Consider the following 23,003-nt stretch of genomic DNA (forward strand, 5'->3'; position numbering starts at 1 on the left):
TGAATAAATGTCATACTATTTTCAATATACCTAATAGACAAATTTCCTTTCTTGGAAACTCCGTTTTTTAGTACCCATTGTACCTATACCACTTCATTAAATGCTGGTATCTAAGTGTAAGTCTACTATTTTCACAAAATCTACACAAAGGTAGTAATTCATTCTATGGTAATTGCGTAAGATTCTATTATAAACTGCCAGAATCTACGCTAAATCTGACAGAGAGGCAATTCAAATTTTATATTAAATAAATGTTATGTAAAAAAGCCTATTATAGGATAAATGAATTTATAGATGATAGCAATATATAGCAAAAATAAGTTTATTTGCGGACAACGTTATACCTAATTTGTTTTTCATACTGCTTTCTTGATATATGATAGCGTTGCGGCTTTTGTATTGATTGCCGCATGCATCCTCATGTAAAGTGCGAAAACTGAACTACCATATAGTAATTTTAAGTAGCTGTGACGTGGTCGAGTGGAATGAGTAGTCATGCTCACTAAAATGTCCAGACATGTAGGTAGGTAGGCGGTAGTAAAAAAAAATTGTTATGACTATTCAAAAGTGCTTAAATTAATTTTATTTGAATAAATGATTTTCTATTCTATTCTATTCAAACCTAAACGGTATTTTCTTGGAATTTGCGTTTTTAAAACTACCTATGGTCCCAATTAGTTCAGTATTAAATTAATTACGTACTTAAATTTAATTGTAGGTATATATAATCATAATCAAATAATACTACGTAAATATTATCAAATAATGATATAGTATTTAGGTTGTTAATTTATCATTTTATATAATCGCCATTTGTACGTGAATTGAATCTAATGCCAATACTATAATTATGTATATCAATATTTTGTATCTGTGATAAAAATAATGATGTTAAATCGACAAATTATCAGAGAGACCAGACAGAACTGTCCTCAACAAGGGTGCTATTAGCTATTCCTAAAGTAGTGTGGTGGTGGTGTAACGATTTAACATACTGCTTTATTTCCGATGATCTCAGGTTCGACACGCACAATACAAACATTTGTATTCATGAGTATGATTGTTTGTATCGGTCTGGGCGTCCTTTATGTACATTGTGTATATACAAAAAATCTATCCAAATATTTATATTAGTTGTCTGGTAACCGTAACACAAGCTCTGCTTAAGTAGGGACTACATGGCGCTGTATAAATTATTCAGAGTTTATGAGTATAATTGTAAGGAACAAAACATATTCACTTGTTTTATTTAGCATATTTACCAAACAATCTTAGGATGATTATATTAAATATTTTTAAATACCCTACAGCTAATAACAATGACTAATATGGACAAACAGATTGTTTGTGTTAATTATATTCATATGTAGTGACTCGTACATTAATTAAAATTGAAGTCGGTTTTTGTTATCTAAAAACAACCTTACACAAAAATGATTCTTTTTTTTTAGATTACACCATTTTATGGATTATTTTTACGTTCATCTCTATATGTATTGTAATATATTTTGTATAGATCTTTTTTTCGATTTTTTTCTAATTTCGATATTAATTCCGATAGATCAACATTGAAAATTGACATAACAAAAACGGAACAATATTGAAAGAGAAAAAATGACAATATTCAATTGATATTGTCATTTTTTCTTGTAAATTCACACAAATTTATCTAGTCCTAAAGTAGAGCCAGAGAGTCCAGAGCTTGTTTTCTGGTTACTAGACAACCGATATAAATACTTAGATATTTTTTAAATACATACAAAACAAAGAAAACACTGGGACCAATACGTTTTAATTATAATCATGAATACAAATGTTTGTGTGGTGCTAGGAATCGAACTTCTACCATCGGAGGTAAAGCGGTGTGTGTAGACCTTGGCGAAGCTCTGCCAGTATTTTCGCGTTCATAGACAATGTAAACCGTTTATCATAAATTACACCATATTTTTGTTTAGCATGAAAATGGGGGATAAACTACTTGACATGTTCATAATTACAGTTCATTTATTTTCATTTATTTATTCCTTGACTGACATAAAGAGAGGTTATGAGGCCAAGAATGTTGCTATTTCTTTGCAATATCTGTACATAATAATGAGTTAAGTTTGGTAAACAAAAGTAGCAGTACAAATATGTTTCTTATTAATAATGATTTGACTACCTCATTGGTTTCAGCGATTTAGCACGAAATGTGTTTCCTAGTGGTTACAAGTTCAATTTTCACGGAATAAAAAATATAAAATATGTGTATATGTGTATCTTTGGTTCTTATTAATAATGATTTGACAGCCTCCTTGGTTTCTGAATAAAATAAAAAAAATTACATGATATTTTTTTTATTTTATTCTATGGAAACAGACATGATCATTCATGTACATCATCTTAGACTTATAAATTGTAAAAGACAAGTTTCTTGTACTCATAATTTTCCCGAACGTATTCATTGTATTCACAGAACAGAGAGTACAGAGCTTATATCTCTATTCGTGTATGAGTGCTTGTATGGTTGCGAATGCTCTGAATAGATATTGCGTATGTATTTATAAAAAAATATTTAGTATTTCTATCAGATGTTTAGTACTCATGGTACAAGCTCTGCTTAGTAGAGAATTAGATGACGAGTGTGTGTATATATATTCCCAGTACATTTATTACGAATATCAATATTTTCGTTAGTTGAATATACGTATATATAAGTGCGAATATCTTATATTTTGACAAAACTGTACAGTAATATAGCTTATACATTAGAATAACAGATTAGCTATATTTTTTATTAAAATTTATTGCGGGTGTCTGATATTTGCTTATTTATAAAGGATAAATTACTAAAACACTGAACGGGTTGTTACAAATCATTCGCCTATATGTGTATAGTGTGGGCAATATTTTTTTTAACTGAGATCCCTACATTAATTGAACGCGTGCAAATTCGGGTCAGGTCACTAGGCGACAACATTATAGTTAAGATTATCCTGAGTAGTTACGAGATCTAAATCAAAACTTACACATACACTCACGCTGTACAAACAGTACTCATTCATTACTGATTACGAAATATATTATCAAATAGAGTACCGGCGATAACAAAATGACAAATCGTTGTCACAAAACAAAATTGTTTAAACTTAAAACACAAAAATTTGTAAAAATCGTATGTATCCTCTATTATCGTATCGTGGAAATGGGTCAAGTGGGTGCGAATTTTTAGTTATCGAAATCAAAACTGCGGAATTTTCCATGGGTGGGCCCGCCGCGTGGTTTTATAGAAATGCATTGAAAGATAGTAAAGATAAATGCACTTTTATAGAATATGAATCATATCAGTTAATAATAATAATAATATTAATGTCTGGAGCAACATCTCAGACGGTTGGGATTCCGAGGCTCACTCCCGGGAAAGGTGCAGAAAGCGGTGCTCTTAGATTCTGCCCGCATTGTACGCCGGTTTCTCTCCCTGGGACCCTGAGCCCCGGCCGACTGTGCTTCTGCCGGGGGTAAGTTGCCATCTCCTCTCCTTAAGAGGGGAGATGAGATTTTTTTTGAAGTTTAGAAATAATACTAATAATAATTTTAATAAAAATTAAATGAAATGGTATTTATTAGGTCAATGCTTAAAAACACAACACTCACAGTTACTAACCCCCCGTCCGATCGATCCCCTGTCCAATTCGAACGGGGTATTACGACGGCCTGAGCCAAAGTTCGTACCCCTAGCAGTGCTTTCAGACTAAAGTCGTATCCGTCGGGCGGGAGTTGACAATCAGCCACTTCATAAGTCCTTCCGCAGGTTTGGAGTGCCATCTGCACTCGCCCACTATTGTACGGTGAAGCTGTAAAGACATTAGACTAGCCCGAAAAATAAAAAAAGAAAAAATTTCTAATCAACTTAATATATATACAATAAAACACAGAAAACAAAAGCATAAGACTCAAAACATTGCACCAATAAAAAAAATAAGACAATTCTACCTTTATTGCAGGCATATTTCTAGGCACTACATATTTTTTATATTTTGATGATGGTGTGGTGTGTCTACCTGCGCTAACGGTTTATGCTGGCGGAGCACCAGTGGAGGATGATAAGACGAATATGAGGTCAGGTCATCTAGCCCATCGTGACAAATTCACTAGGAATTAATCACGATGGTTTCCGGGGGAACCGCGCGGTGGTCAACCTGGCGTGGTACACTGCTATAAATAGGATTAGTCCACATTACTGACAATCACCTTCCCCCTTTTTAGAAATATATTAGAACATATTACCATACAAGTTACCTATCTATTAAAAATAATAGAGGAAAAGTATATAAAACAAAACTATTTTTTTTTCAGTGGTTGTCACTTATATTAGCAACAGAAATAATAATAATCATCATCATCGTTTATTTATATCGATACTAGCTCACCCGCGCGACTTCGTCTGCATCACACTTATCATTTTACATAATATATTTTTAAATTATAGTCTATATGTTATTCTGATTTAAAACCTTTCATTCGTTTTATTTTACCACTTAAGGGTAAAATTTTTAAAAACTTTGTATGTCATATTTATTTATATTTAATCAACAGCCTCAAAAATAAGTTTCGAGCTTTTAGCTTCAAAAATGACGATTCTTCCATACCATCATTCATCCCCACTTTCAACCTCTTATAACCCTTTATTCGCATTCAAAAGTATCCTATATCCTTTCTCGGGGTCTAGACTACCTGTGTACCAAATTCCATTTAAATCGGTTCAGTAGTTTTGACGTGAAAGCCAGACAGACAGACAGACAGACAGAGTTACTTTCGCATTTATATTAGTAAGGATAATACGACACCTACTTTTGTACATATTTTTTTTTTATTTTATAGTTTCTCGTACTGATATGGGGATTTGTCTACGTAACAAAAATATTGCTATCCTCACATAATCCTTATAGAACCTACAAAAGTCGTTCAAAATGCGATGATGTACAAGGCTATACAGTCAAATTGATCTAATCTACGAGATTTTTGCCTTCTTCGTACAAAACCTACTAAACGGATTTTGATGAAACTTTGCGATAATATAGCTTATACATCAGAATAACATACCGATACAAAACGGTTACGAAAGGTTTAAGTAATGTTTCTTAAGGGTCGATAGAACTACGGTAACTGTTCAATATCTGATGGGCCGTATGATTATTTTCCATTATTCCAAAAAGACAAATCTTGTACTTCCCATGTCTAGTATTGGTAGCAGTAGATATCTAATTTTGAAAATATAAAATTGGAACGTTGGTATATAGTTGATTTCATCAGAAAATAGCTCCTGCGAAATGTTGCAATTGCTCCATTATTCTGATGTATAAGCTATATTACTGTAAAATTTCATTAAAATTCGTTTAGTTTTTGAATGAGTAACAAACATCGATCCATTTATACTAGTAAAATTTCGCGTTTATAATATAATTTAATTTATAATATAATATAAGTTAGAATAATATTAGTGCCTATAAAACTTTAAATATTCAGTGGGCAATAGACGAAAGGAACCACAGTAAAAGTTAATGGTAAATTGAAATAATAAATAATAACTCATAGATCTAGAAGTGACAAGATAACCACGTAGGTATCACGGACGTGGCTACTGATAACGATAAGAATAGACTTGATAACTAATCCCTATATCAAAGTAATTATTTATCTACAATTATGAATCGCACAACTCACTATCAGAATGAGTAGACAGTCTATTACATGAACGAAATAGTTATTTTATCATTAAATTTCAATGAAAAAGTGCACTTGCAGTCGATAACAAAATCATTATCTATTTACTATTAAATATATAGTATATTATAGTAAATTTATATTATTTATATATTTAATTAAAATTAAAATATCCAACTCTTTTATTGGAATAGAAAACAAATCACCTTTATTACTCCTTTGATTAATATTTTGATTTACTTTATTTTGTTTAATTCCACAACCATTATACATTATTTAAATTATTAACCGGGTCTTAACACGAATAATTTTATGGCAAATAAAGGTATTTACCTCTCTCGACGTTTCGACTAGGTTGCACTAAACACGAAAGTTTAAAATTAACTATCCACAGCCATTAGCTTGTGTGAGAACACAAATGTTCAGTGCGGAAACCTGACCTGACTTATTTATTACTGTACATTTGTGGTCACAAATGTACAGTAATAAATAAAAATTAAGTGTCTATTTATAACTTCAAAATTACTTCTTAAAATTTAACTTCAAAATTAGTTTACTAAATACATATGAAGTTAATAATAACAATAATAAAGCCATTTATTCTGAAATTTACAAATATTTTTAACTATAATATACAATTTTTTTTTTATAATATATCTCTAATTTCAGTGTGCCTTTTGGCATAGGCCTCCTCCAGCGACTTCCAGTGATTCCTATCCTGTGCAACTCTTCTCCATTTTGTACCCACAGTTGACTTCAACTCATCTTCCCATTTCATCATCTGCCTTCCCCACTTTCTCTTTCCGTCTCTAAGATACCACTCTGTTATTTTTCTACTCCATTTTTTCCTAGTATCACGCATCATGTGGCCAGTCCATCGCCACTTGTGCTGGTCTATTTTTGACAATATGTCTGTTACTATCGTCCTCAATATAAGATCACTGTTCCTTACTCGGTCCAGTCTTCGTACGCCGATCATACTTCTCTCCATAGCCCTTTGGCAGGCGCTAATTTTGCTCTATGAGCCTTGGTCAAGGCCTATGAATCATATGAGGATACATACAACCAACACGGGGCATGCCCATGCCCAGGGCGGCACGTTCTAGGGGCGGCAAATTCGAACTTGTCTGATGAGATTTTGACAACTTAATCACTGAGACGTCAAGTAAATTATTTATTCGCAAAATCCATACACTTTTTTTAACGTTGCAATGCAACCCATTACATTGCAATAGTTTAAAAAAAATGTAATATGTAGGTATGTATACAATATAATATACCTTGGTGGTCTAGCGGTCTAGCACACCGCTTTACGTCCGATGGTCGCGGGTTCGATTCCTCGCACGGCACAAACATTTGTATTCATGAGTATAATTGTTTGTACCGGTCTGGGTGTTTCTATGTATAATATGTAGATATTTACGAAAAAAAATATCTATGTACCTGTATCAGTTATCTAGTACCCGTAACACAAGCTTTAGCTAGCTTAACTTGGGACTAGATGGCGCTGTGTGAATTGTCTGAGATTATTATGTCTTGAACTTAAAAAAAATTAAAGAGAGAAGATGGCAACTTACCCCCGGCAGAAGTACAGGGCCCCAGGGAGAGAAACCGGCGTACAATGCGGGCAGAATCTATTAGATTATTACAGATTATTATTTTTTTTTTTATATTTCCAAAAGAAATCTCATCTCCCCTCTTAAGGAGAGGAGATGGCAACTTACCCCCGGCAGAATTATTTTTTTTTTTTTCCTTTTTTTTTCTCTTCTTTTATGGATTTAAAAGAAGGTAATACTCACCTACACGGGCCTTAGCCAAGTGTGGGAGAGGTTGTGCTGGGTGAAGATATTGTTGAGGAGGTTAAGAATTTTCGGGTTATGCGACAGGTATTTAATATTGTGGCTTTCTGTAGGAGATATGTTTTGGATGGATGAATGTTTAATGTTTGCAGACTATTTTTAAGTGTTTTGGGTACAATACCGGTAGAAGAAAGTACAATAGGTACAGTGTGTACAGTATCAGCTCGCCATTGTGTTCTTACCTCTACTGCAAGATCCTTATTATTATTATTATTATACTTACATATTACATCTAATCTCATGACTGCCACCCATATTGGTTTCGAGATTTATTTCCGTAGGTAGGTAGGTACTATTTTTGACGTTATCAGATGAGTAATCTAACGTAAGGGACATCTTATCTTGACAATATGGTAGATATATCAATATAAACCTGAGATATTATTACGATAGGTCAGTCTTAAATTGCGAAATTAAAAAAAAAACAATGTATTTTTTTATATAAATGAAAACTTTGTGTCAGTTTATATTCTCTCCGGTGAAAGTATCACCGATATCAACAATGAATTTGTATTTTTGTAAACATTTGTATAAGCATTTGAAACGAAGAAGAAAACCGAGTTTCTTATCAGTTCTTCTCAGCTCGAAAGCACTCCGAACTGACGGTAGATCTGACACATCATAAGAGTGTGTAATAAACCTACAGGAATAAATATACTTTGATTTGATTTGAATTGATCAATATAAAAACAATAGATAGCGATTAACATAGCCCCTGTCAGGTTGGGTTAAAAAAAAGTGCCCCATCGACAGTTTATAAATCCTCTGCCCACTTGTGATTGTAAACTATAAAAATAAATATAATAATGATCCTATAAAATTTTTGATAATTTCAAATCGGTGATGAAATACTGACAACATCACCTAGCTGTAGGTGGAATCGATTAATACAATGACTAATAATTATGACGATGTAAATAGTGGTTTGCGACGTCTCTTGCACTGGTTTACAACTAACAATCTTATGTTAAACGCTAAAAAAACAAAATGTGTCAATTTTTCTCTGTCTAAAAGTTTTAATACTAGGTAACTGCAACATAAAATTAAATGACGAATCTCTCGAATTTATAGAATCTACTGTCTTTCTAGGAATCACATTAGATAATAAAACACAATGGGGGGCACAAATTCAAAGTCTTGCAGCGAAACTGAGTTCAGCAGCTTTTGCCGTGTGTAAGGTTAGACAGTACACTGATACTGATACTGGTAGATTGGTCTATTTCAGTTATTTTCATAGTTTATTCTCTTATGGAATATTATTATGGGGAAAAGCGGCAGATATTAAAAATATATTCACATTACAAAAACGTGCCATTCGAGCGATCTATTGTATGAAGAGTCGTGACTCATTAAGAGAGAAATTCAAAGAGGCAAATATTCTCACCGTTGCTTCTCAATTTATATATTCAAATATCCTATATGTTCATAAAAATCTTTACTTATTTCCAAAAAACAGCAATATTCATAATATTAATACTAGATTTAAAGACAAACTTGCTGTCCCCAAGTATCGTTTAGAAAAAGTCAATAGGTCTTTTATGGGAATAGGTATAAAATTTTACAATAAGATACCAAATGATATATTGGAATTACCCTTAAATAAATTCAAAACATCTCTTAAATCATATTTACTGAGCAAGGCCTATTACTCACTAAACGATTACTTGAATGACGAGCGTGCATGGCAATAGTTTTCATGTTCGGGATTTTCATTTAATGTTATACATAGACACCTATATAAATACCTATGCATTGTAAATAAACTGGATTTAAAAAAAAGTAATTCAGTTGAGTTTCTTGCCAGTTCTTCTCAATTGGATCTATATACCGAACTGGACGGTAGGGAAAAAAAATTATAATGCAAAAACTTGACGTTCATAAGCGGCTAAAATGTCCTACACGAATAAATGATTTTTGAATTTGAATTTGAATTCAGAGATAGCGTTGAGGTAGAAGCCTAACGCTACCCTCTAACACATCTATTCAAAAGAGCAAAAAATTGCTCATTCTTATTGTGATGAATCTGCATTCCGAATGTATGGTAGATTCAAAAATATGATTATTCAAAAGTGCTTGTATTGAGTTTATTTGAATAAAGATTATTTCTATTTTCTCATAAACCTGTTTTTAGTTGGTAAAAATCCCACATATCGTACCCTCTTCCGTTGTACGGATAATCTTGGGTGTTTATTTTTTATACCTCGGAAAAAAAACATAGAGCTTGCTTTTTTTATTCTACGACGGAGGCGAACAAGCTTACAGTCCATCCTAACCTATGGACGTTGGGGGGAAAGAGGATTATTAGTAATGTGGACTGTTGCTCTTATTGCTAGCAATGCACCATGTCAGGTTGACCTCCACGCGGTTCCCCTTGAAATCCATCTTGATAAATCTTGGAGAATTTATCACGATGGGCTAACTAGCCTAACCTCATCCTAATCTTATCATCCTCCACTGGAGCCCCGCCAGCGTAAACCGTTAGCGCAGGGCAGTGCACCATTCCATTATAATCTATAAACCTACGGACGTCTGAAATGCCAGGGGTGTCAAGTACGCGTAGCCGACCCTTAATATAATGAAAAACCCCATGCTGTAGTCTCTCGAAACCTCGACAGATAGCTGCTGCATCCCATAACAATTCCTATCAAAAGGTATATAAATTAAAATATAATAACGTTGTACAAATGATAACTAGGGTCCGGGTGTTACTAGCCTTATTTCGGCTTACGACTTCTATCTGATACAATCCAATCGTGTATGTTATAATTTATTACTGATTAACGCAATTGGCGCCATATATACGACATTTTTTTTATCAACTTTGGAAAAGGAAAATTTTAATATTAATAATAATAATACAAGATGGCCGTTGGGGCAGTAAAGTCCTCGAGTGGCGACCACGGACCGGAAGACGCAGCGTGGGAAGGCCTCCAGCAAGGTGGACCGACTATCTGGTCAAGATCGCTGGAAGGCATTGGATGCGAGCAGCGCAGGACCGATCGTCGTGGAGATCTTTGGGGAAGGCCTATGTCCAGCAGTGGACGTCTTCCGGGCTGCGATGATGATGATGATGATGAATACAAGGCAAATTAAACAGCTCCATTTAAACCCAAGAAAAGCAGAGCTTGTGTTATGGGTACTAGATAACTAGTATAAATACTTTTTTTTGTAAATACATACTTAATGTATATAGAAATCACCCAGACCGATACAAACTATCATACTCATGAATACATATCTTTGTACTGTGCGAGAAATCGAACCCGCGACATCGTAAGAAAAGAGGTGTGTCAAATCACTAGACCACCGAAGCCGTCAAATATAAGCCATTAGTAGCCTGAAGTAAATAAAATAATCATCCATTAAAAAAAATGAAACAACACATTTAGTGCATAGAATGCTAGACATAGACAATGATAATGCTGATTACAGTAGTTTTTGAAAGAGGGCTGTGGTAAATAAATAACTCATGAATAAAAACTATAAGTTTTATATTGCATTCTGATCAAAATTCTGTGTGCTCTGCAATTTCTCATATGGCAACATCATAGGATCGGTAGCAGGCATTTGAACAGTTGCGGCGAGCACAGGAGCCGTCTTCCCTTCCTTTAGTAGGAGCACCTTAACTAGTGTCGCCTCCCCGCCCTGCCCGGTAACAGTGCGGAAGAATACATCAGGATTTATATTCTCTTCAAACACTTCTTCCACTTTGGTGGGAAATTTTAGTTTTGACCCTGGAGATATTAGTGGTACCTGAAATAGAAGATTTATTTTAAAAATTATAACAAAATATTTGTATGCTATACGTTAGGAAAAAAAATTGTACACCTTTTTACGAAAATTACGCTGTGTCCGCGATTTCACCCCTGTGAAATTTATAGCCTATGGCCTATTAGCCTATTTGGAGGTTTATAGCAGATGTATAAGCCATATATTTTTTATATTTCAATATTATTGTAAAGTTTCATCAAAATCCGTTCAGTAGTTTTTACGTGGCAGAATAATCTCATCTATCTGCACTCACAAACTTTCACGTTTATAAGTAAGATTATTTTACATTATTTAATATTCAATTTGTATTCCAAATATTCCTTCAGTAACAAAGTTATAAATAATACTACCATATACCAGACTACGAACGATCACAATTTGTTTACCTAGAAAAAAGTTCAGGTACCACACAATAAAAGTTGAATATTGAATCTCCTCCTATTTTGACATCGGTTGATACTAATCTACTACGGCTTTGCTTTTACGCAATGCAATTATTTGATAACTTTATCAACACATTGATGAATGATAGTAGAATCATCGATCAGAATCAATCACAGACTATATTTACGTTCCGATACGTGTATCATCATTCATCAGTTTTAAACTGCATTATTAAAACTTTAAATAATTTAATTTGCAAATTTGTCCAAGTTAAAAAGTAAACACATCCTACGTGGTGGCAGTTTTAGCTCACTCATGCATAAACAAAACATCTGCTTTGGAAAGAACACGCTCTATAATGAGGAGTTAAAAACCATCGCTCCTAGGAATATCCTTCAATTCTTGTCCTTGATCTGACCACGCTTTCTGTAACGGAGGTCAAAACACATACTAATCATATGGAATTAAGCAAAATATTTTTTTAATAATAGAATACTTAAGGCTTCATTGGTGATAAGTGATTACCGCTACCCATGAGCACCCGCAACACCAGAGAAATTGCGAGTGGGTTGGCGGCTCTTTATGAAGGATACATATATACATAGGAATAAGCTCTTTTCTTGAAGGTTTCAATATCATATCGATTCAAAAATACCATTGTTGGAAGTTGATTCCAGAATGTGGTTGTGCGGGGCAAAAAGTTTTTGACAAACGCAAACTGGAGGGCTGCCACTCATTCAGATGAGATGGATGGTATTTTAGTTTCTAATATTAAAGTAAAACTAAAGTATTAAAGTCCAATACAATATACATATAGATATTACATATATGTCTTACTAATACTATAAACGCGAAAGTTTGTAAGTATGGATGGATGTTTATTACTCTTTCAGGCAAAAACTGCTGAACGGAATTTGATGAAATTTCGCAGTATTATAGATACATCAAAATAACACAGGAGATAATTTAAAAATATATTATATAAACTTATCAAGTAAGTGTAATACGCTAGTGTCAATATAAATCCATTAAGTACCACTATGCTTCTGCCTACCCCATTTAATTACAGTCAATATGCACCTTTAATATAGTTTTACAGCACCTTTATGTACGGATGGGAGACCTTGTAGTTACTCGTGTGAACGTGAAACAGTATGGACAGTCCGATGACAGCCTTATCTGAGGATGTGTTCTCAATGATGAGCCCCACACGAAAGACCGGACCCAATCCCTCTACCTACGAAAATATTAAAAGCTTTACAACAGGATGGAAAAGTTTTATAAAACTATAACCAGCAGTACATCTGATAAAAAACGTTTTTTAATTTATTTATTAGGTTTGTAGACAGGATGTCTTACAGAAAATAAAACTTTACACAAATGAAGTAAACTATTTAAATAATACATCCTACTAGATGTAAAGACAACTTGCAAAAAAATGTATATACCTATGTATTTATATCAGATGTCCAGTATCAATAAAACAAGCTCTGCTTAGCTAGGGACTAGATGGAGCTGTGTAAATTATCCAGGGTTATCATCAATAATAAAGCTTTACTTAACACTAACCTCAGCTGTGAGTCGGACGGGCTCCAATGCGCCCGCTCCTATAGAATTGTCACATTTTACGTAAGCTTCTAGAAGGGTCTTGGCAGCAAGCAAACGCAATTTGTTCAGTTCTAATTGAAAGATCTCGTGCATCACTGAAAGGTTGACCGCAATTAACTGTATGTTTATATTATATTGTCTTTAATAAATAAATACATAAACCTAACGTTCATTATTTTAGAACAAATTGAGAGACATAAAAAAAAAATATTTTAATAATTTTTAACCTCATGCGCGTTTGTAATTTCACCTCTGTAAAAGATTTTAATTTGAAATTACAAACAGACATTTGTATAAATCATTTATATTAATATACTAGAGCTGGATACTTCATTAGAGATTTTATGGTTTTCAGAAATCTAATCATCTTAATTTCTGAAAAATCAATATAGTCTCGTCTGTGATCTACCGTTTTTGCTTTTTCCTTGTTTTATATATTTTATATATATGTTTAGCTGTTTGTCCTTATTTCTTTGGCCATTAATAGATAGTAGTTAAAAAGTTATTCAGTCATCCACTCACTGCTGGCATTCTCCCTTTCCCTGACAGATTGTTCTAGAAACAACTTGGATTTCTTCGGTATCAGCCATGGTTTTTGCGCGATCGCCGCGCTCGCTGTATTCTCCACGCCGGCCGCGTGGCCGTTAAAATCCGCGGTCCGTTTCAATATCTTCAACATTAGGTTCCCACCTTTGGAAAATACAGTTTTTTTTATTACTGGAAAAAATCCGATAAAATACTGTATTTAATATTACAACACCCAGTCTTCTTTTTTCGTGTCTATGGTAAACCTAAATATGTTTAGACCAGAACATGGCAACTTCAATGGCACAATCGGCTGCCTTGTTCAGATCTTCCATCGTGCAAGACGCTGGACACAAAGGGCACGAGAGGAAATGGGACATGTTTATGGGACGGAGCCCTGTAGCCGTAAACATCTTGGGCAGCGATACCCTACTTCAGCAAGTTGGGTACGCAGTCTATTGAAGGCTTTACAATAATGCCAATTCAGGTCGCTGCTTGCAGAAATTCGGCTGGTCTGTCAAAATCTGAGGAAGATGGTCGATTTAAATTCCACAGATCAAGACTTTGACTTTATTAGTGTCATAGGGCAAGTGCTCTCGTTTTTCTGAGAAAGCTGGAAGGCTTTTAGGAGAGCATTGGGTAGAGAGTGCATATGTAGTGGTTGACGAGAATCCGACTTCTACTTCCCTTGCTCCGTCTCAAACAACACTTAGCGGCGGACATCCGGGGGTGCAATTCATATTAGTGGACCTACAACACCTAGTTACCGAAGAAGACTTTGTAAGAAGTCGTCTGCGTCGAAACCTCGTACTCACCTATCGTTACCGCTAAGTATTGTTTTCTATCAGGGCAGATCGTAATGTAGACGGGGACTCGAAGGTCTACCGTACTTCCGATGGACGCAGGTTAGATTCTTCGTACGTTACAAACATTTGTATTAATGAGTATCATTGTTTGTATCGGTCTAGGTATTTTTAGCTCGTTCTTCTTGTGAAGAGATAGCAGAGCAAGAATATTACAGATTTTAAAAATGATTATTAAGTATTTTTTAAAGTTTTGTTTAAATTATGATTTATTCATACATACTATCTAACAAATCGATAGTTCTGTTGTTCAATCATCGAATCAAATTTTGTTGACTAATCATTAATAATACTGACTGTAATCTGACAATCAGTCTCGACGATCTGTCGATACTAAATCACAGAATTTAATTAATTACTTGTCAATACTGTATTCAATTCTATCACATTACGGCCTCGGTGGTCAGCGGTTTAGAACGTTACTTTACTTTCGAATATTCCAGTAGTCTAGTACCCATAACACAAGCTCTGCTTAACTTAGGACTTGGGAATTGTCTAGGAATATTATAATACAGCCCATGTTGTACAAAATGTTCTAATTCCACCTTTATCTACTCACCACCAGTCACAATGATCAGCACATGTTCCTCTTGACCGAGCTGGCCGAATTTCATCACCGATACCACATCTGAATTAAAAAGGTTTTAACATGAAAGATTTTTTTAAAATAAATTATTTGAATCAATTTTCTCCTCTTTTCTAGCCGTGATTGAATCGGTCAAATTCAAACTGTATCATCATCTGCTTCTTCCTTATTCCATTTATTTGTGGTAATATATTGGCGTAATATATTTTTCTCTTCCATTCATCCCTGTTCGCAGTCATCTCGTTATTTACTCCCTTTCTTACCTTATCATCTTTCACTCAGTTCATCCATATCTTTTTCGGCCTTGCTCCGCCCTTATAACCATCCACATTCATATGTAACACTTTCCTTAAAATATTATCTTCATTCCTACCTATTAAGATTTGATTCAAAATGTATATTACAGGTTTTTATTTTATTAATGAATATGGGATCTATATTAACTGTATAAGGTTGAGAGGGCACTAAATAAGATGTCAAGATGTGTCTAAAATCATACAACTTATCCTATACAGCTTCCCGTTAAATGAATGACTGGTTCGATTTCGATCAAACTTCCTATAGAGATCTAACTTAATCCTTAATAGTTATATGTAAGGTTTACTTTACCTCTAACAAATAACGTGTCTCGACGTGCCTTCCCGTCGTAAAGATGGACATGTCCGGAGGCGAGCGCGACGGCTGTCAAAGTCACACCCAGGTGCATCACTGGTATCAACGTCATCGCCACCGGCCTGTGTTCCAAGTTCATAGACCATTGCTTTTTTCCCTGAAATGGACACAGTTCATCCACACCTCCCGAGGGCTTGAAGGTTAGGCCCAAGGCGTACGTTGTATATATTTAGTACAATAATGAGTACAAATTTAAATTCTAAATATCTTTATACATGTAGGTCTATTACCGACTCTTATGATATGTCAAATCTACCGTCAGTCCAGAATGATTGATTGATTGATACAGAAGGAGCAAGTATTATTCTAACCTTTACTTAGCAGTGAAAACTGTATTGTATGTAAAAACCTGTAACATTTCACGAACTCATAACTCAACAATTGTATCGTGAAAAATTACGGACGTGTATAAGTAGTAATAAATATCCTTAACGACTAAAAGACTTTAAATACCAAAACATTTCCAGTAGAACAATTTTCCTCAAGAACATAAGTTGAATGATAAAAATACCAATAAAAAACAAAGATTCAGACAAATCTTTTTACTTCTAACTTTCCATACTAAACGATCGCGTGACTTTGCCGTTTTGCCTTTCAAATGTCTCTAATAATTTATAATGCTTAATATTTATTAAGCCTTGATCCCAATCGGTAAATATTTTTAGGTACCACATTATAGTACCTAAGCAATCTTGACGCATCTTTATCTAAATATTATTTTGACAAGTAATTAAATCATAAATTCGTGACGAAGCAAAAACTGTCTCTCTATGCGTATGTTAAGGTTTCATGTAACAGCGACTGAAGTCTTGAGATGGTATCTTATACAGAATAATGTGGGTCAATAACTCAAGACAATTCACACAGCGCCATCTAACTGCGCGCTCTAACTCACCTAGTACTAGGCACTCTAAGACTTCAATTACTAAGACGTTACAAACATTCGTATTCATGAGTATGATTGTTTGTATCAGTCTAGGTGTTTTCTATGTATATTGTGTAAGATTTATAAAAAAAAGGTATCTAAGTATTTATTCTATGTATAATATGTATATATTTACAAAAAAAAATATCTATGTATATTTATCAGCTATCTAGTACCCATAACACAAGCTTTAGCTAGCTTAACTTGGGTCTAGATGGCGCTGTGTGAATAGTCCAGGTATATTATTATTATTATTATTATTTAAGACTTAACAAATAGATTCATTAAATGGAAAACGCCTGACGAGTCATACATAGCAATATTGTACTCCTACGTATTGAACATATAATATGTCGCGTGAGGTAGCAATGGTATATCATACGAATGTAGAGTTTGTAATAAAGTCTGTTTTGTCTCACCTATTTACGCAAGCACTTTGATGGTTGCAAGATATGTAGTCGTGACATTCTACAAGCGTCTCATATATTCTATTTATACACAAGTAGATAACTTTTCTCCCTTAACCACTCCCTTAACCACCACAGAAAATCTCTTTTAGATTTACAACTGCACAATAGACAATAATATTTAAAAAAACAAACCTTTTTACTGTAGCAAGCCATCGTATGATCTGTGCTAATGACCATGATACTATTGTCGGATGTCAGAACCTCCATGGCTATGATATGCTCCTCAGTACTGAACAGCAGCCGACCTTCAGGCCACTCCCTTTTCAGTACACACACAGATTTCTCTCTGAAATATTAAGCTAAGTTTTAATGTTTAAACGATTTAATTATATTAATTCTAAGTACCTATATAGTTACAAAAAACCTAGCGCAATGCATATAAAAAAAACACGAAAATATGCGGTGATCTATTTGTCTTTAAAAACAACTAATATATTTTAAGCAGTATAAAAATGTTATCAAAACATCATGCAAAAATTAAAAAAAAAACTAGGTGTAAAGTGTAGATCTTGTACATAGTAAGTATACCAGCTCGAAAACCGATAATAGTCGAGAAATAAAAATGATCGTGTGATTAGGTAGTTCTAAACTTAATTACATATTAGATGTAAGCAGAGGTAGACTGTAAGAAGTCGTTTGCGTGGGTACCTCAGTCTCAACTATTTCAGCCGCTAAAAAGATAGCTTCGCAAATATATAGCGATTTTAGGGTTTGAACAGTCAGGTCGGCAGCCGTCAGCTTGATTGCCATTCCAATTACGTAGGAAAAGGACCCTCTCCTTTGGTCACCCAACGTTTTTTTATCATATGGAATAATCTTCAAACGACGACAAACCCCTTTAGAGGGGTGCCGAGTGAGTGTGAGGGATTTTTACCCATTAAACCACCCACCATAGAAATAAGGCTTTTCTACGTAGTACTGAAGGCGCTCCAAACCCCCGGATTATGGAGAGACTGCAGACCTCCTGCCTAACTGATACGACTTCAGTCACTGCTAAGGGTTCGATACTCGGCTAAGACTCACTCGTCACTTGGTTACTTTGACCTGTTGCTGGGTCATAGGCCATTATATGTCCTTTGGGATCGCTGTTAACTTCGTAACTACTATGACTATCACTGGCTTTCGTGTGGTTGCTCTCGGTACACAAAGAAAAATTGCGAAATATTTGTGCCAAATAGTGCATAAATATAAATTCACACCTTGTGGCTATTGTAATTCTGTAGTCAACGTTAAACAGCCCCGTTGTTACCATATACCATGGAGTTTTCTTAACAGAACAAACTTTAGCCTGTACAAGTGATTTAATTATTAAAAAACAAGAAAGTGTCTCCCTATTTGTCCCTACGGGTATTTTTTCGGACAAACAATGGGACCTATTTAAAGCTATAGTTAGTTTAAACTAAACCACAGGAAAACAATCTAACATTGTTATACTTTCTTCAGAAGACTGTTGGGTGCGCGTATGTACCTATGTACTACGCACATCCTGTATACTACGCACACACTGTCAACAAGTGATTCCATCCGTGTACATCAGGCAGGAGTTTAACCTCAACCCGTCCATAAATCCTCTTAAATGGAAAAAATACGTCTGCATAAGCACCTCAGCCTCACCTATTCCAGCCGCCAAACATACTTTCTTTGTAAGCTGTGATTCGGTCGTGGACTTCAAATTAGGTAGAGATTTTGCAGTGTAAGTGGTTACATCTTAGTGCTCTGGAATATGACGTTAATAGTGCTGTTCATGTAAATAGGCGAAGGTTATTGCTTACCATACGGTGGGTCTGAAACGCTACGTAGGCTTGTCATTCCAAGTACATAAGAAAATCATAACTGCAAAATTGCAGATTTTAAACTATTTCAAATGAGAATTCTTAATTACATCGATATATTAATTCAAAGGCTGATTGACTTCATGCTAATTCTATCATCAGTAGTGCATACTGCCATGCCAGTGTACACTATATTCGGATTTTAGAATTAGGTGTTAATTTGCGGAAATCCATTTAATTACTTAACGGATTTATAATATTTTGTTTAATTACGCTACCATTATTAGCATGTGTGACTCTACAAATATATTTAGTGCGGAAACCTGACCACCGCTATTCCAGTAGCCTTGTGGCTATTGTAATTCTGTAGTCAACGTTAAACAGCCCCGTTGATGTGTTACTGGAAGAGTTACGAGTCTCTCTATAGGTGATCAAATTCCGACCGTTATTGAATCTACCCTATATTGTGACACATGTTTCGCCGCTGAACGAGACATCGTCGAGCAATAAATAAATCGGATATCAGCTTGGAAACCTAGTTGACTATTTGGTGTCGTAAGCGAAATAGTAGTCTGGTCACCGAACATAATATAATTCCCTTAAGAATAATCTTTATATCGATAAACAGTTTGTCTCTGACCTCACACTAAGCTATGCCTGAATCATGGAGTAGCTAGATGAGTACTACCTGAGCAATTTGTGTGAAAGTTTGAGTTTCTAATACTATCACGTCGCCATCTTCAGACCCAACAACCAAACAGCTAACTGAATACCGCTCCACAGATTGCATCTTCAGTGTTGCCATACAAGCTATCTCCGGCATCTTCTTACTAGGCATCTCGTTCAAGTTTTCCAAATAATCCAGCTGTTGGTCTTCACTCATAGACAAGAAGTTCTTTGATTGTGGAGTTAGTACTTTTTCTGGGATAGATTTAAGACTCTCTGTGAGTGTTGTCATGACTTCAGAATTGTGGTTTTGTGGATCCATTAACTGAAAATTCCGATTTGAGTAATCTATTTGTAGTCCAAATGTATTAGGTACTCCAAGAATAAACACATATACATACATACATACGTGTCATCCTCATCATCCTCTTTAAAACATCTCAAAGTTGGTCTATGATTATTGTGGTTACTAAAACATTGATATAACTTTTTTTTAGTAATAATCTCATAATACATGTAACTATCGAATCAAAACGTTTTTTATTAGATTGATCGAACACCCGGCCATAGTTTCTAAAAAATAAACAATCTGCTAAAGTGCTAGACTACCGAGAAATCGTACATTCTCGTGTCTTTGTAAGTTGTATAAAAAAAATACTAATAGTATTATATGAAATATTAAAAATATAATATTATAGAGAGATAGAAAAGATAAAAGAAAAGGGTATTCTGATAACTTCCTCACTACCATATCTTGTAGACCTTTGCGTGTAGGGAAATTAGCTTACCTGTCTCCACACTTCCATCTCACATGTGCTAAGCTCAACCGTAGGCAGATAATACTTGTAGAACATCTTCATATTACGGTACATATGTATGCAGGAGCTGAATGCTATGGCAATAGTTGGCTGGGAACGCGCGGACTCGCTCGTGTAGAAACCAACTAAACCAAGAGGCAGGTCTGGGAGAACCATATCCGATACTTGCAATGTACCTTTGAAAACCTGAAAATAATACAGTTTATATATAACTGTATAATTTCAAACTATTCTATTGCTGTTGAGCACAGTCGGTACAGCGCCCATGAAAATATGGGCGAATGCAGACTGTAAACTTAGTATGGACTTCTATTCCTAATGCTACTTGAAGATCCCGGTGGTCCAGCAGTTAAGCATACCACCTTACTTCCGATGATTACGGGTTCGATTCATCACCCAGTTCTATTCACGAGTATGACTGTTTGTATCGGTCAGTGTATATATTATGTATGTATTTACAAAAAAAATATGTATATCAACTATCCAGTACCCGTAATACAAGCTCCACTCCGATCGATCCCCCGTCCAATTCAAACGGGGATCGATGGAGCCGAGGTTCGAACCCCTGTGGTACCCACAAAAATATCCGTCCGATTGTCGTATACGACTGTAATCTTAAGCTTACTTTAACACTGTATCTCAGAATCTTTCATCTTACCAGACGTCCAAATAAAATCGACGCTTTAGTGCTGAATAACTAACAAACAAGCAAACCCATGAATGAATCCAGTATTTAAATATGTCTATATAAAATATGCATACCTATTACGAATACCGTGTTTAAATATGCATATAGAAATATACCTTCAATTTTGGGCCCTCCTCTCCCTTTCCCAAATCACCGACAAGAAGTTTAATTTCATTATCATTATGAAGGTCCACCAGAGTTAAGTCACATGGTAACGTGTTCAGCACGATCTCATCTGTGCCTACTTCCACGTCGAGCCAACGGGCCATGTTACTCATTTTTTTAATTATACACTATTCTGTCATATTTCAAGTAACTCAGTAGATAAGGATAATAAATACGTATTGTAATAAGATCAGTCTATAGCAGTCCCTTTTATACAATGAGTAAAGTAGGTATACTTTTATGTTTACTTATTCTGTAGTAGGTAATATTTATAGTAATTATTTGTTTGTTATAGTGTTTCTATAGCAACCACCAAAATTAAATATATGTGCCCGTTTGCTTCCGAGAATGAGATTTGCCTGTGGACCAAATAGCATAACTGCAAAATTGCTTTATCTATTAATACCTCAAAAAATAATAAAGTTATTACAATTTAGGATTTTATCTAACCACAGACAAGTAGTCGGTGGTTATATTAAATCCGAATTGTAATTGAGAACTACGTTATACAACCAATGAAAATTAAAAAAAAACTAAAACTTGCCAATGTCAGTCGACTGTCAGTCAAGTTCGAAGTTAGTGTGACCATTACTGTTACTTTTTCCTTATTTGGCAAGATTGGTATTATAAATTAAACTTATGCGAACAGGCACTCCTCGTACATACGGCATCTTAGGTTCTCAAAATACGGGACGTAACACGAAACGACGTAAGTCGAGTACTGCCTGTAATTTAAATTTAAGTCACACTGTAACCAAAGAAACATTAATTCTTTGGTTACCAAAACTACAAAAATGCATATTTTTTTCTAGGATATTCATTATCAAATACAGTGATAGTTATTAATATTTTACATAGCAGTAAAAATAGTAATCTTTGACTATTTCTTAATCCAAATTAAACTTTAAATAAAAAGGTATTTTTTAAGTACGCTGTATTAAATTTAAAATACTAATTTTAAATTTATATAACTACTAAGTTATTGTCTTTTTCTTAATTGAAATAGAGTACGTTTTTAATATTTGATGATGGTCACACCACACACCGGTTACGTCAGATAGAATCAGTTGAAGTCAGTTATCAGTCAATTACCGTCATTCATATTAACAGTACAAACTTGAAACGAATTTTAAAAGTGCTAACTACTTTGTTTGTCAACATTGCTAATAATGTTTTACTTCTTGTGAGATTCAAATATACATTATACTTAAAAGAACTTTGCAAATATTGTTTAGAGACTTACTAACTTTGTTTCTGTGGTTTTGTTTGGTGATATTTTATGGAGTGTAGTGTGTGTAGGATCATTCTCGGTCTTTGTTTTAGGTAAGTTTATAATTATGTATTATTGAAATATATCACCATTGTTCCTTCCATTTCTCATATTCTCATTCCCACAAGACTCTAAAATTAATATGTTAAAGTAAAAAACAAAATAATAATTTCAATGAATAGATTTTAATGAAATTGTTCAGGATTTCTTAATGTTTGTCCATGATTATTTTTATGGGATTTTTCTTTCAAATGATAT

The 23,003-nt window shown here is 34.3% G+C and overlaps 1 protein-coding gene across 1 annotated transcript; it reads right to left on the minus strand.

The window, feature by feature from the left end:
- Window positions 1-11,051: 11,051 nt before the first annotated feature.
- LOC131854655 (Bardet-Biedl syndrome 1 protein homolog) lies at window positions 11,052-21,709 on the minus strand. The gene is made up of 11 exons (XM_059205788.1): window positions 21,427-21,709; window positions 20,593-20,808; window positions 19,827-20,129; window positions 18,566-18,654; window positions 17,499-17,652; window positions 15,909-16,068; window positions 15,273-15,341; window positions 13,848-14,015; window positions 13,287-13,420; window positions 12,820-12,954; window positions 11,052-11,315 (listed from the first exon to the last, which is right to left on the minus strand). The coding sequence occupies exons 1-11, from the start codon at window positions 21,586-21,588 to the stop codon at window positions 11,052-11,054; spliced, it is 1,854 nt and encodes a 617-aa protein (XP_059061771.1). The 5' UTR covers window positions 21,589-21,709.
- Between the last annotated feature and the right edge of the window lie 1,294 nt (window positions 21,710-23,003).

Source organism: Achroia grisella, unplaced genomic scaffold, assembly GCF_030625045.1.
Source record: "Achroia grisella isolate CSIRO2021 unplaced genomic scaffold, CSIRO_AGI_Agris_v1 utg1241, whole genome shotgun sequence".
Taxonomy (NCBI): Eukaryota; Metazoa; Arthropoda; class Insecta; order Lepidoptera; family Pyralidae; genus Achroia; species Achroia grisella.

Coding starts and splice junctions, on each gene's coding strand:
- LOC131854655 (XM_059205788.1), bottom strand. CDS start 21,588: ATGAGTAACATGGCCCGTTGGCTCGACGTGGAAGTAGGCACAGATGAG. Junction 18,655..19,826: donor CTTTCACACAAATTGCTCAG/GTAGTACTCATC, acceptor TCACTTGTACAG/GCTAAAGTTTGTTCTGTTAA. Junction 15,342..15,908: donor AGACACGTTATTTGTTAGAG/GTAAAGTAAACC, acceptor TTTTTAATTCAG/ATGTGGTATCGGTGATGAAA.